Raw genomic sequence first — 12,784 nt, 5'->3', positions numbered from 1 at the left:
ACCGATCATTGAATTTGCCACGAAGCAGTCTTGTCCGGATGAAAAGTGACCTGGATGAAGGCTACTGCACATGTGTAAACCCTCCTACTTCCCACTGATTGTGTTTAAACAGTAAGCGGGAACAAGTCGCGCCCAGCGGTGTCGGATTGTTCCGGAACAAATCATGTTTAGAAGGGCAGTTGTGCCGGGGCAACTTGTTCCGGTGTAAGTGCCCGTATAAAAGCAGCTTTAGTCTCCGTTACGATTCATCAAAACATCAAGCTTTTGTCTTCTTTTGACTGCTCTTAAGTTAGTGAAGAAGAAAAGAGGACAAACGTGTGGAAATTGAAAGCTTTGTGTCATTTGCGCTGAAAACATTTAAATCATTTTGGCTGGCATTGAGTGGGATATACTCATCTTCGACTCGTTCAATATCATGCTAGCTGAATGGAATATATCTGATATACCATGATAAAGCCATTATTGTACTTATTATTATATATACACATTCCTTTCAGGTGTTCGACGCGTCTTTCTCTTTCAAAATTCTCTCAAAATCTTCCGTATTTCACGAAGCAAACCTGGCGGCCATGTTTGTTTACAAATTGTCACAGTCGCTCACTCGCTAGCGCGGAAGTTTTACATCGCTGTTGTCTTGACAACCATGCAATATCATAAACCATACGCTCATTCTCCATTGGGTAGAGTGAAGTAATACACTTGGATAAGCCATACGCTAATGGTATTGCATGCTATCAAACCAAATGAATGAAACCCACTAGAAGGGAATAGAACACGTTTTTATTCCATCGAAAAAGTGTCCTGTATGGATATTTCACTCCGTCACTCCCAGTGTTTGATATGAAATCTGCAGCCAGTTTTATACTGGGGGGGGGGGGGTCTTTGTGTTATAGCACTGATGTGACTCGGAGTGATATTTCCCATTTTTAAATATATAAAGTCTTGGATGGATGCTACACACACACCTCTTTAAATCTTTAAAATGAGTTTCTTCACAGAATTAGTAAGTAGAAATATCTTTTTTTTTTTAAGATATTTTTTTGGGCTTTTTTCACCTTTATTATTGGATAGGACACTGTAGAGACAGGAAATGAGCAGGAGAGAGAGACGGGGAGGGATCGGGAAATGACCTCGGGTCGGAATCGAACCCGGGTCCCCGGATTTATGGTATGGCGCCTTATCCACCTGAGCCATGAGACCCCCATAAGTAGAAATATCTTGAATTTGTCTAGTATGTCCAATTATAAGATTATGAGAACCCAAATATAGGATTAAGATCATTATTTCCAAACATTTCTGCTGATTTTGAGCTTGAAGTGATCTTGTTCTCTTGTCTATTATTATTATTATTATTATTATTATTATTATTATTATTATTATTATTATTATATTTTTTAAAATTAGGAATATTTATTTCAAGAAAGAAGAAAACGATGAAATGAAATATGAAATTTAAAGCTTGAACTGTGTAAAAGAACCTAAAAACAGGGCGGATAATTTTATATTTGAATTATAATGATCCCAATGTTGAAATATCAGACGCGCTTTCTCATAAACACGATATTTTCATTTGCTGAGATGCAGATGGTAACGGTAACTTGACAAAGTGAGCCGATTTCTCAGAGCTGCAGCACTTCTTCAAGGCTTCACTCGTTCCCCCTCCTCGTCCTGGAGGCCAGTAAAGAGCAGCGCTCTACATGACCGCATCAGAGAGCTTCCAAGTGAGCACTTTGCAATATTTACTTTACAGCGTCACTTGATCTCTGCTCCAGTCCGTGCATCTTTGGGAGTTTACGGGCTGTTTTTAAAGCAGGGCCAGGAAGAAGAGCCAAGCCTCACACTGGCAGCAGACAACCACTGACGCCTACGATATCCCAGCACCCCCAGCTTCACCCGAGTCCTGCCAGGGCTCATGTGCACCCCCACTGCACCCCCACTGCACCGGCTCCACAACAGCGCAGCCATAAAATTCAGCTCGCAGTAAAAACAGCCGAGTGTTATAAAAGTGCTGAACCACAGCATGCAACCGCGTCTCATCTGCATATGCAAATTAAGTTGTTACAACAAGCTCTGATACTTATAGCAACACTTTAAAAAAAAAAATAAAGCCAGATTACCTACTCAATGAGTATTAACTAAACAAATAGGGAAATTAATCAGCAAGTAAAGGTAGGTAAACAAGGAGTAAATAAGTAAGAAAAGATAAGTAGGTGAGTAAACAAGTAAGTAGGTAAGTGAACAAGTATATACATAAACTGTTAATTACATATTTGTTTATTAAATTTAGTAAGTAGGTAAGTGAACAAGTACATATTTAAACAAGTAAATAAACATTAGAAGGTAAGTTACAAAGAAAATGCTTAGACAATTAAGTAAACAGTTAAGCTAAGTGAGTGAGTACTTATTGACTTATTAGCTTAAGTAGGGAAATGAGTAAGTAAAGAAGTAGGTACGTACACTACCGTTCAAAAGTTTGGGGTCACTTTGAAATGTCCTTATTTTTGAAAGAAAAGCACTGTTCTTTTCAATGAAGATCACTTTAAACTAATCAGAAATCCACTCTATACATTGCTAATGTGGTAAATGACTATTCTAGCTGCAAATGTCTGGTTTTTGGTGCAATAGAGATCTTGCAGTCACGTGACCGGAAAGTACACAGCCGCCATCTTGTCGGTAAAAAACACCGCTGAATACTGCTGCACTCGTGTACAAAATGGATCAATTTCAACCGACGGACTACACGGCTCATTTTTCTAATGAACAGATAACTAGATATATGTCTAAAATAAACGACCTATAGATTAGTGACCCTTATCGCTTACCGGACGGAGTTTTCACGACCGTGTCAGTGGATATTGAACTGCCAGAGGTGGAATACCCAGACGTGTGTAATTACCTCATTAACTTTCCCTCGCTGTTCAGTGGTGAAGCACTGCGTGCTTATAAATCTCTGGACAGTTATCTTTACAGAAATTCAGGATTTGTCAGCCCCCCTCAGATGTGGCATCTTGTAAACAAGAAAATAACAATCCTCATTGGACGGGTAAGTCACTTAAGTATTACTAGTACTGATACTAGATATATCAGTAGTATCTAGTATAGCACTGACCAGCCGATTATAGAATAGAATAAGGTAATTCCAGCTGTAATTCCAAATCGTCCGTCTTGTTTACCATGGATCTGGCGTTGGAGAGATGGAGGCTTGGCAGTGGAGATTTGAGTGGCTGTTTTCTGAGCTTAGTCAACAGGCCGGCTCTGCCTGCAGCCTCGCTTTTGCTTCCTCTCCCGACGCCGCCTCCTTCGCCTGCCAGACCCGATAACAATCCACGGAGACCCCGCTGGTCTCGCTATCTCGTCCGGAATGTTGTGCATGCTATGGAAATCGCTACAAACCGTCATTTTCTGCTGGAAACCAATGTCCAGTAAGTCCATACGGTTGTAGTGGATATTGAAGTCCGGTACAGACAAACAACACGCAAAAATACACACAAAAAACATAAAAAACGTGCACAGGTAGGGAGAGCTTGTAGCCACAGCCGTTGTAGTAGAATTGTATATAGTAGGGTTTTCCAGAAGAAAAGGTAGAAGCAGAAGTAGAAGGCGGAAATATGGCGTTTGACCGACAAGATGGCGTCTGTTACAATCTGGATCGGCTGTGATGTCACATGCAAGATCTCTATATCTCCATAGGTGTATAGAGGCCCATTTCCAGCAACTCTCACTCCAGTGTTCTAATGGTACAATGTGTTTGCTCATTGCCTCAGAAGGCTAATGGATGATTAGAAAACCCTTGTACAATCATGTTAGCACAGCTGAAAACAGTTGAGCTCTTTAGAGAAGCTATAAAACTGACCTTCCTTTGAGCAGATTGAGTTTCTGGAGCATCACATTTGTGGGGTCGATTAAATGCTCAAAATGGCCAGAAAAATGTCTCGACTATATTTTCTATTCATTTTACAACTTATGGTGGTAAATAAAAGTGTGACTTTTCATGGAAAACACAAAATTGTCTGGGTGACCCCAAACTTTTGAACGGTAGTGTAGATAAGTAAATAAGCAGGTATGTAAACAAGTACATACATAAACTGTTCATTTAATCAACAAGTAACTAAGTAGGTAAGTGAACAAGTACATGTGTAAACAAGTAAATAAATAAAGCTATTAGAAGACAAAGGAGCTTTGTATTTTTTTTTATTTTCTCTTTTGTTTTTTTTGTTTTTGTTTGTGTAGTTTGATGTTCGAGTGTTTTTGTCTGCCGGTTGTGGTGTAGCTCCGGACCCAGTTTTGGGTGTCGGTTCCCTCCAGGCCTTGGTTCGCCGTGGGTGATGCCTGTGCGCCTAGTTATGGACTGCTGTGAGCTCGTTGCTCATTTTAACATCGTGGCTGTCCAGCGCTCTGTGCAGCGGTGCTTTAATGCTTGGCGTGATGTTCTGAGCGATGTTGCTCGGTGGCGTCGCGGCGGCTGTGCAGGCGGTTTGGGACGTACCAGCGCTTGGCGTGGCGGTGCTTCTGTGCTCGCTTTGTGGATCCATGGCGTGGTGTTCCGGGCGGTGTTGCCCGGTGCCGTCGCGGCGGCTGTGCTGGAGGTGTGGGACTGTGGCTGCTACACCATTGGAATGACATCTTGACCTTTACTTGGTGGACTTTTTTTTTCCCCCACCCTTTAATTGTAAAGCAACCTTGGGTTTTGAGAAAGGCGCTATATAAATTGAATTTATTATTATTATTATTAGAAGGCAAGTAACAAAGAAAATACTTCAACGATTAAGTAAATAACAATTAAGCTAAGTGAGCGAGTACTTACTGAGGTGCCTGCTTGTTTATGTAAGTAAACAAGTACATGCGTAAACAGTTAAGTAAGTAAATAAGTGCGTATGTAAAGAAGTAAGATGTTAAGTGAACAGTTACATGCATAAAGAAGTAAGTAAATAAGCAGGTAAGTAAACGTGTGTGTGTGTGTGTGTGTGTAAGTGAACAAGTACAGAAAGATATTAGAAGGCAAGTAACAAAGAAAATAGTTAAATGATTAAATAAATAAACAATTAAGCTAAGTGAGCGAGTACTTATTGACTTAGCTGCATGTTTACATAAGTAAACAAGTATGTAGGTGAGTGAGTAAGTAAAGAAGTAGGGAAGTAAAAACCAGAGCCAGGTTTCACCGTACGTTGACTGAAGCACTCGATTCAGCTCCTTCTGAAGCTTCACACTTGGAGTACACAGTGAAGAATGTAGCGCTTGTACAAACAGAGCATTAACCGGATTAGACTCTGATAGCTCTGTGGGTGCTTTGAGAAGACTTTTCCATGGCAGAAACACTTTACGGGCAGCTTTGGTTCCAGCGTTGGGGACATTTTCTCCTGATTACAGAGAGGAAATTCTTGGCTGCTTTTTTTTTTTTGCTCACTGGGACCGACGGTGCTTGAAAAGTTTCCTAAGTTTTGAGGGAGAAGGTTTAGGCAAAGGTCACAGCACACTCGTCCAACTGCTTTTTACCTCTGTTCTAGTCTCTATTGTGTGGGTTTGAAGCCCCTCGCTGGGTTTAATCGTCCGGTTGACACTGCCAGTTTGTAGTTTTCTGTGTAATCTTTAAGTTCGATTCCCATTTAAAGCTGTATTCTGGGCTGCGCTACACATTACCTCACTGTGTTTAGTCATGGAAAAGGTTTGCGTTTATTGTAATTAACCGAACAGTAAAACATTTACGTCAGATTGTTTTAATTTTTTTTTTTAAATCTAACATCAAAAAAGTGCAGTGTTACATAATCTTAAAGGTTCTACAAATGAGCGTTTTCCTCTCTAATGGTTCTAAGAATTACAATTTCTGACCAGTCAGAATCCAGAATTCAGCAGCACTGTGGGTGAAGTGTTTTATATTTCAGAGAGTTGTTCCATGACGCTGAAGTTATTATATTATAGTTGTGTAAATGCCCCCTGTGCTTGTTTATATTGTGTTTTAACAGAAGTGGTCCAGCGTGAACAGTCCACTGTTCCTCCCGCTGATTCCTCCTCGGTCCCCAGGGTTCACCGCTGTGGTTCTGACTTACGACCGGGTCGAGAGTCTCTTCAGGGTCATCACGGAAATCTCCAAAGTGCCGAGTCTCGCCAAGCTGCTGGTGGTCTGGAACAACCAGAACAAGAGCCCACCTGAAGGTTCGAATCAGTTCTCCATTCAGTTTCATTAGGTGATGGAAATAAACAAGCAAACAGGTAGGCAAGGAAGTAAGTAGGTAAGGAAGCACATTGGTATGTAAATAAGCAAACGACCAATTAGGTAATCAAGTCGGAAGGGAAGTAAGTAAAAAAGTAAAAAATTATGTAAACATGTACATAATAAGTAAATAAGTATGTAAACAAGTAGATAGGTTGTCAGGTAAACAAGTAAGCAAGTAGACATTTGTGGCAGATCACAGAATCCAGGGACACATGTCGGCCCGGGGGCATTCTGAGTTATTGACAGATTCAGAAAGGACAGTTTCTAAGCTTTCCAATGATGCCTTCCATGTGGAGATCTGACAATATTTGAAGAATGTGTGGCCTTTTGAAAGTGTATACTTCTTAAAACAGAAAAGGGAGAAAATCGCCCTCAAAGTTTTTCATCTCAGCTACTCTGGGTGTAGGGCGGCACATAATGGTGCTCATTTGCATGACATTAAGGAAAGCCCCACCCCCTACGAGCTAGCACGATGCTACTTTCATGTAAACAAAGATCACCACGTCAGTTTTCCTTCCATGCAAAGTATGCTCAACACAATTATGAAGTACAAAAATAAGTCCTAAAGTATACTTTAACGTTTTGTGGCTGAAAAATTACTCACACCGTAAGAAAGAAAGATAGCACGATGATGACACAACTAACACAACGCTAGTTTCATGTAAAGCGTCGGTCACAACCGGCCCTACAGTACGCGCTCCTACGGCCGGTCTACATGCAAGAAACGCACGAGAGCGCGCGTGTGATGTGCTGATTTTCGAGCCGCAGACCGGCCGCAGAGGTTCTTTGTCATGTCAAACAAACTCTACGGGCGCTTGCGTTTTTTTCAGGTTGCAAGACAAACTTACGGCCAACGCGCGTCTTTCTCCGTGAACAAAAAAAAAACGCAGCGATTTGGGAAACGCCAAAAATCACACAGCCAAAAAATCGTACGTCCGGTTGTGACCTAGGCTTAACCAAACCACAACACTCTCCGTTACATGCAAAAATAACCACACAGCCTTAGATTAATAAACTCACCCCATCAGAAAGAAAAACGGCGCCTTGCACACACCAATGCCTCCGATGGAATGTAATCCTAGAACGGTCCGTGTATAATCCGATCATTCAAGTATTCCATTCAATCTGGAAAACGAGGTTGCGGGTTTTTTTTGCTAGAAATGGTGATCTCTGATGTAAATACCGTGTGTCTGTTTGCTTCGCGGTGTTTCAGCTCCTCTGCGCTCTGTTTAGCTTCCTCATTCCATAGTGAAATCACACGCCTGTATGCAGTTAAGTAGCCATGCGCTCAGCTCGGATCATACAGCTGATTCGCGGAAAAAAAAACAAAAGACTTAAATCATCATGTGAATGGCCCATATGGTAATTTACCCACACCCCCCAGCAGGCTACAGTCCTGACAAAAACGAGACAATTTGCAACAAAAAATGTATGCTTTTCCAACAAAACAATCTATTATCTGAAATACTGATTGCATTCTTCAAGATCTCAACTTGCACATGATGGAAAAAAACGAAAATCACAAATTAAAAAAAAAAATGCTTCTTTTGCGATTATCTCGGATTCGTTTCGTCCGACATGTCCCTGGATTCGGTGAGGGGTCACATTTGACTAGGTAAACAAGTATGGAGGTAAGTAAAAAATTTAAGTAAACAAGTACATAGGCAAATAAATCAGTATGTAAACAAGTAGATAGGTAGTTAGATAAATAACTAAGGAAAAATAATTCCGTAAACAAGTACACAGGTAGGTAAATAAGTGAACCAGTTGGTAAGCTTACATACAAGTACATAGGCTGTCAGGTAAACAAATAGGTAAGTAAGTAAACATTTGATGAACAAAACAATATGGAGGTAAGTAAATAAGTAAAAAATTAAGGAAAAAAGTCCACAGAAATGAGTAAATGAGCATGTAAACAGTTTAGTGCATAGGTAAGTGTATAAGCAAGAAAGTCGGTAAGTAAATCAGTAGGTAAGCTTGTAAGTAAACAATTAAGTAAACCCATACAGAGGTAGTCAGGTGAGTTAGCAAGTACGTAAGTAAATAATATAAGTAAACAAGGAACAAATTAGTTAAGCAAACAAGTAAGTCAGCAAGTAAATAAGTAAGTCAGTCGGTAAGGAAGTAAGTAGATAAGTAAATAAGCGGTCAGTCAATTGAGTAAACAAGTTTGTAGGTAAGGAAATAAATGAGTGTGTAAACAAGTAAGCAAGCAATGAGGTAAACAGGTGCGTGGGTATGTAAGTAAAGAAGAAAATAGGTAAGTAAACCAGTAGGTAAGCTAATGAAGTAAGTAAACAAGTACATAAGTAAACAAAGAACTTGGTGTGCAAGAAAACAAGTGAGTAAATTAGCTAGTAAATAAACAAGTGGGTAGGTAATTAAGTCAGGAAGTGCGCAAACAAGAAAATAAACGCTTACTGATTTGTGTGACTTGTCCAGGGGAACTAACTAGTTTTTTTCTTGCTGCAAAATTCTAAAAATTCAGTATATATTTAATGCAGATATATTTAATGTTAAATTATTTTTAAAAGTCGCATTGAAAAGTTTAAATTACCCTTAAGTAATTTTTGCACCATGTTTGCGTTATCAGCATTGCATTCGTTCCAGTTGCTCTTGAATTTCTTTTTTTTTATTTTTTCCCAGCGTGCAGCGGTACAAGCGTTTGTGTTCTGGTTCAGTCCTGAAATACAAGCGAGTGAGATGGTGCTTGTAGGCAACGTTGTCAAACACTGAGAAAAGGAAGATAAATTTCTTGATATAAAGTGGACTAAATGAAATCCGATTTTGTTCCTCTGAGAGTCGAGAGTCGTACAGTGTGTAAAGCCAAAGCCAAACTGGTCTTCTGGCTCGAGTTAAGCTGGAAATGAGAAGCAATGATTTGGCCCCTGAATTGGTAAATGTTTAGGAATAAAAGGCCAGTGGAAAATATTTGTGCTCTTGAGGTTTCAGTTTGTTTTGTTTTAGTTGTGTGTCGATGGACGCCATTGCGTTCCACCAGTCATTATGTACACTTACGCTTTATTACAGTTTACCCACGACTGGCAGTTAAATAAAGAAAAATAATTAAACGACTGCTACTTCAAGTCCCTAAATCTTTATATTGCACGACTTCATTGTCCATTCTCATATTGAAACGCAACTCGAAATGAGTGTTTTATTAAAGTACTGTGAGACTGTAAGTTCCTGTGAGCCGAGATTGAATTACTGTTAATACTGAACGGGTTTCGTATCAAAGGATCGGCTTTTTAAAATTTTTTAGTTAGTTCTAGATTTTATTTCCAGTAAAATAAAAACTCAGACATTTCTCAATAGGGATTTGCGATATGGCAAAAAATACCACAATACCGAAAGATGATATACATCATAATGTTGCTGAAGATACTTTTTCTAACTGTGTATTCAGTAGGCTGCTATAGGTTCAGAATTTTTTTTCCCAGCATTTATAAAATACAATTATTAGCTCACCGGCTGTAGAGCGATGCGCTATGGCCATCACGCGGCGTCCGGCGTCCATCCACAAGTCACAAAAATCGCTCCTCGTCCCTGAGTTTTCAATGCATTTTGATTCTGATTGTTTTGTTTGGAAGATCAAATTGTTCTCACGAAGAGCAGCTTGGCGAATGATAAACGAGTCTGATTTCTCATGGTACGGCCGTGTGAGCTGCTGCATCGCTGGCGCTCTGGTATTAATTTTAGTGGCATTACTGTTACTACCCTGAAGATGATTATTTTCCAATGATGGCATGCCCTGAAGTGTTTTATTCCTCTTGTATCACAAAAAAATCGATTTATATTTTATTTATTAATTAACAAACAACACACATCTTTCTTCTTTTTATCCATTTATGGTCGCTTTTATCTATGTCCATTCTCACTCATGTTATAGTAGCTATAAACAGTCCTTCCCTCACTGGTCTCTCTCTCTCTCTCTCTCTCTCTCTCTCTCTCTCTCTCTCTCTCTTTTTAAAGTGCCATTCCACCATTTGATGTATTCTTTGGCATAAAATACAATATATTTTATGACAACATGACTAGACAGAGAAATCTTTTAGCTTCAAAATGATATATCAAATATAATTTTTTGACAACGACAAGTATATTAATTTTGCGACCAAAGTCACCTACCCTTTTAATTTCCGCGCGGTAGTGAAACGTGATGTCATCAGCAGGTTCCCCTTCTTGTGTACCACGTGTCGGTCTATTTTTAGACCAGGAAACCCCCAAAGTGAGAGTCATTTCTCCTCGTATATGGGGGCTAAAAAAATTGCGAAAAATTGAGTTAATCTTTCAGTTAGCTAGATTTATTGGTATTATTTTTATCGCGTTCTATCCGCCATTGCTGATAATATGTGCCACGTCACACGTCACGTGGTACACAAGAAGGGGAACCTGCCGATGACCTCACACGCGGAAATTAAAAGGGTAGGTGACTTTGGTCGCAAAATTAATATACTTGTCGTTGTCAAAAAATTATGTTTGATATATCATTTTGAAGCTAAAAGATTTCTCTATCTAGTGATACCATTTATATATGTTGTCAAAATATATTGTATTTTATGCCAAAGAACACATCCAATGGTGGAATGGCACTTTAAGCTCATGCGGCCGACGGGTAATAAGTTTATGCCATCACGTGTTGTCCGTCTGATGTTGTCCACATTTCATGAAAATCTCAATTCTTCACCGATTTTTATTCCTTTTGGCAGGAAGGTAGGTCTGCCTGGGGTACATGTATCATCTGCGCAAATTTGCATAATTGCAATTAATAATGAAGATATGGAGTAATTAAGCCCTAGTGAGCAGTTTCCACACACATCACTACTTCTCCCTTAATTCTTCACCGATTTTGATTCTTTCTGAGACTGGAGTGAGCTATGCTGTCGTTGACGGTCTCGTTTATTTTTTTTCCCCTCTCTCTTGAAGATAAGACACAAAAACACAGAGAAACTGCAAAGAAGTGTAAACTCCTCTGTCTAAAACACATCAGCGTTAAAAAGCACTGACACTGGAGACTCCTTCCATGGAATATAACATAAATGTCGTCTTACAGATCAGCAATTATCGTCAATATATAGACGATGATATACTGGGTGGTGTAAGTGGTTAGCACGGTCGCCTCACAGCAAGAAGGTTCTGGGTTCGAGCCCAGCGGCCGGCGGGGGCCTTTCTGTGTGGAGTTTGTTAGCTCAGTTTGTATGTTCTCGCTGCATCTGCGTGGGTTTCCTCCCGGTGCTCCGGTTTCCCCGGAGGGGACGGCCTTGGGCTGAGGTGCCCTTGAGCGAGGCACCGAACTCCCAACTGCTCCCCGGGCGCTGTTAGCATGGCTGCCCACTGCTCTGGGTATGTGTGTGTGCGCTCATTGCTCATGTGTGTGTGTGCATGTGTGTGTTCACTGCTTCAGATGGGTTAAATGCAGAGAGGAAATTTCACAAGCGTGTGATCAATAAAGTGGTCCTTTCTTTCTTTCTTTCTTTCTTTCTTTCTTTCTTTCTTTCTTTCTTTCTTTCTTTCTTTCTTTCTTTCTTTCTTTCTTTCTTTCTTTCTTTCTTTCTTTCTTTCTTTCTTTCTTTCTTTCTTTCTTTCTGTAATTTTTGTCTCTGTAGATGAACACCATGGATTTGAAATAAAGCAGTCAAGATGGGACTGAAGTGCAGACTTTCAGCTTTAATTCAAGGCATTTAACAAAAATATCACATTAGCTGATGAGGAATTACAGATTTATTTATTTATTTATTTATTGTCCTTCCATTTTCACCGGCTGAAAAGTAATTAGAGAATTGACTGCTAAGCATTTCCATGGCTAGTTATGGCCTGTTTCCTTGTTAATGCATGACAGTTGAATGAGATAAAAGGTCTGGCATCAGAGCGTTCTCAGTGTTGAATTTGCATTTGCTAGCTGTTGATGCGAACTCCAAAGAGGTATCGATTAAAGTGAAGGAGGCCATCATTCGGCTGAAAGCACAAAGTGGACCTACCAGAGAGACAGCCTGAACTTTATCAGAGGCCAAATCAACAATTTGGTACATTCTTAAAAAGGAGGAATACACTGGTGAGCTCAGTAACACCAAAAAACCTGGAAGACCACAGAATACAACTGAAGTGGACGATCACAGAATTCTTTCTTTGGTGAAGAAAATTCTGTGGACAGATGAAACCATGATGAATTTGTACCAGAGTGATGGGAAGAGAAGAGTATGGAGAAGGAAAGGAAGGGCTCGAGATCTTCTGTCAAACATGGTGGATCTGGGTGTGTGGGGCTGCCAGTGGAACTGGGTGACTGGTGTTTATTGGTGATGTGACTGCTGAGAGAAGTCGCAGGATGAATTCTGAAGTGTATAGAGCTTTACTTTCTGCTCAGGTTCAGTCAAATGCTGCAAAACTGACAGGATGGCGCTTAATGACTCAAAACATACTGCGGAAGAAACCCAAGAGCTTCTTCAGGCAAAGAAATGGAATGTTCTTAAATGTCTCCTTGCATCGTTTTTTCATTAATTGTGCAGTGGTCTCTAGTATGAATGAATGCCCTGTGAGCCGGTTTTGGTGAAAAACATGCTGTGGTTCTCCTGTTTC

General features: G+C 40.1%; 1 protein-coding gene across 1 annotated transcript in view; it reads left to right on the top strand.

Moving 5' to 3' along the window:
• The window catches only part of ext2 (exostosin glycosyltransferase 2), a 117,915-nt gene that overhangs the window by 76,292 nt on the left and 28,839 nt on the right, over window positions 1-12,784 (top strand). The window contains exon 10 of the mRNA XM_060940792.1: window positions 5,961-6,150. Within this exon, the coding sequence (XP_060796775.1) occupies window positions 5,961-6,150 (190 nt within the window). The remainder of the gene's footprint in view (window positions 1-5,960; window positions 6,151-12,784) is intronic.

This window comes from Neoarius graeffei, chromosome 15 (genome assembly GCF_027579695.1).
Source record: "Neoarius graeffei isolate fNeoGra1 chromosome 15, fNeoGra1.pri, whole genome shotgun sequence".
Classification (NCBI taxonomy): domain Eukaryota; kingdom Metazoa; phylum Chordata; class Actinopteri; order Siluriformes; family Ariidae; genus Neoarius; species Neoarius graeffei.
The sequence above is the reverse complement of the archived record's forward strand: the minus strand, read 5'-3'. Positions and strand labels throughout refer to the sequence as shown.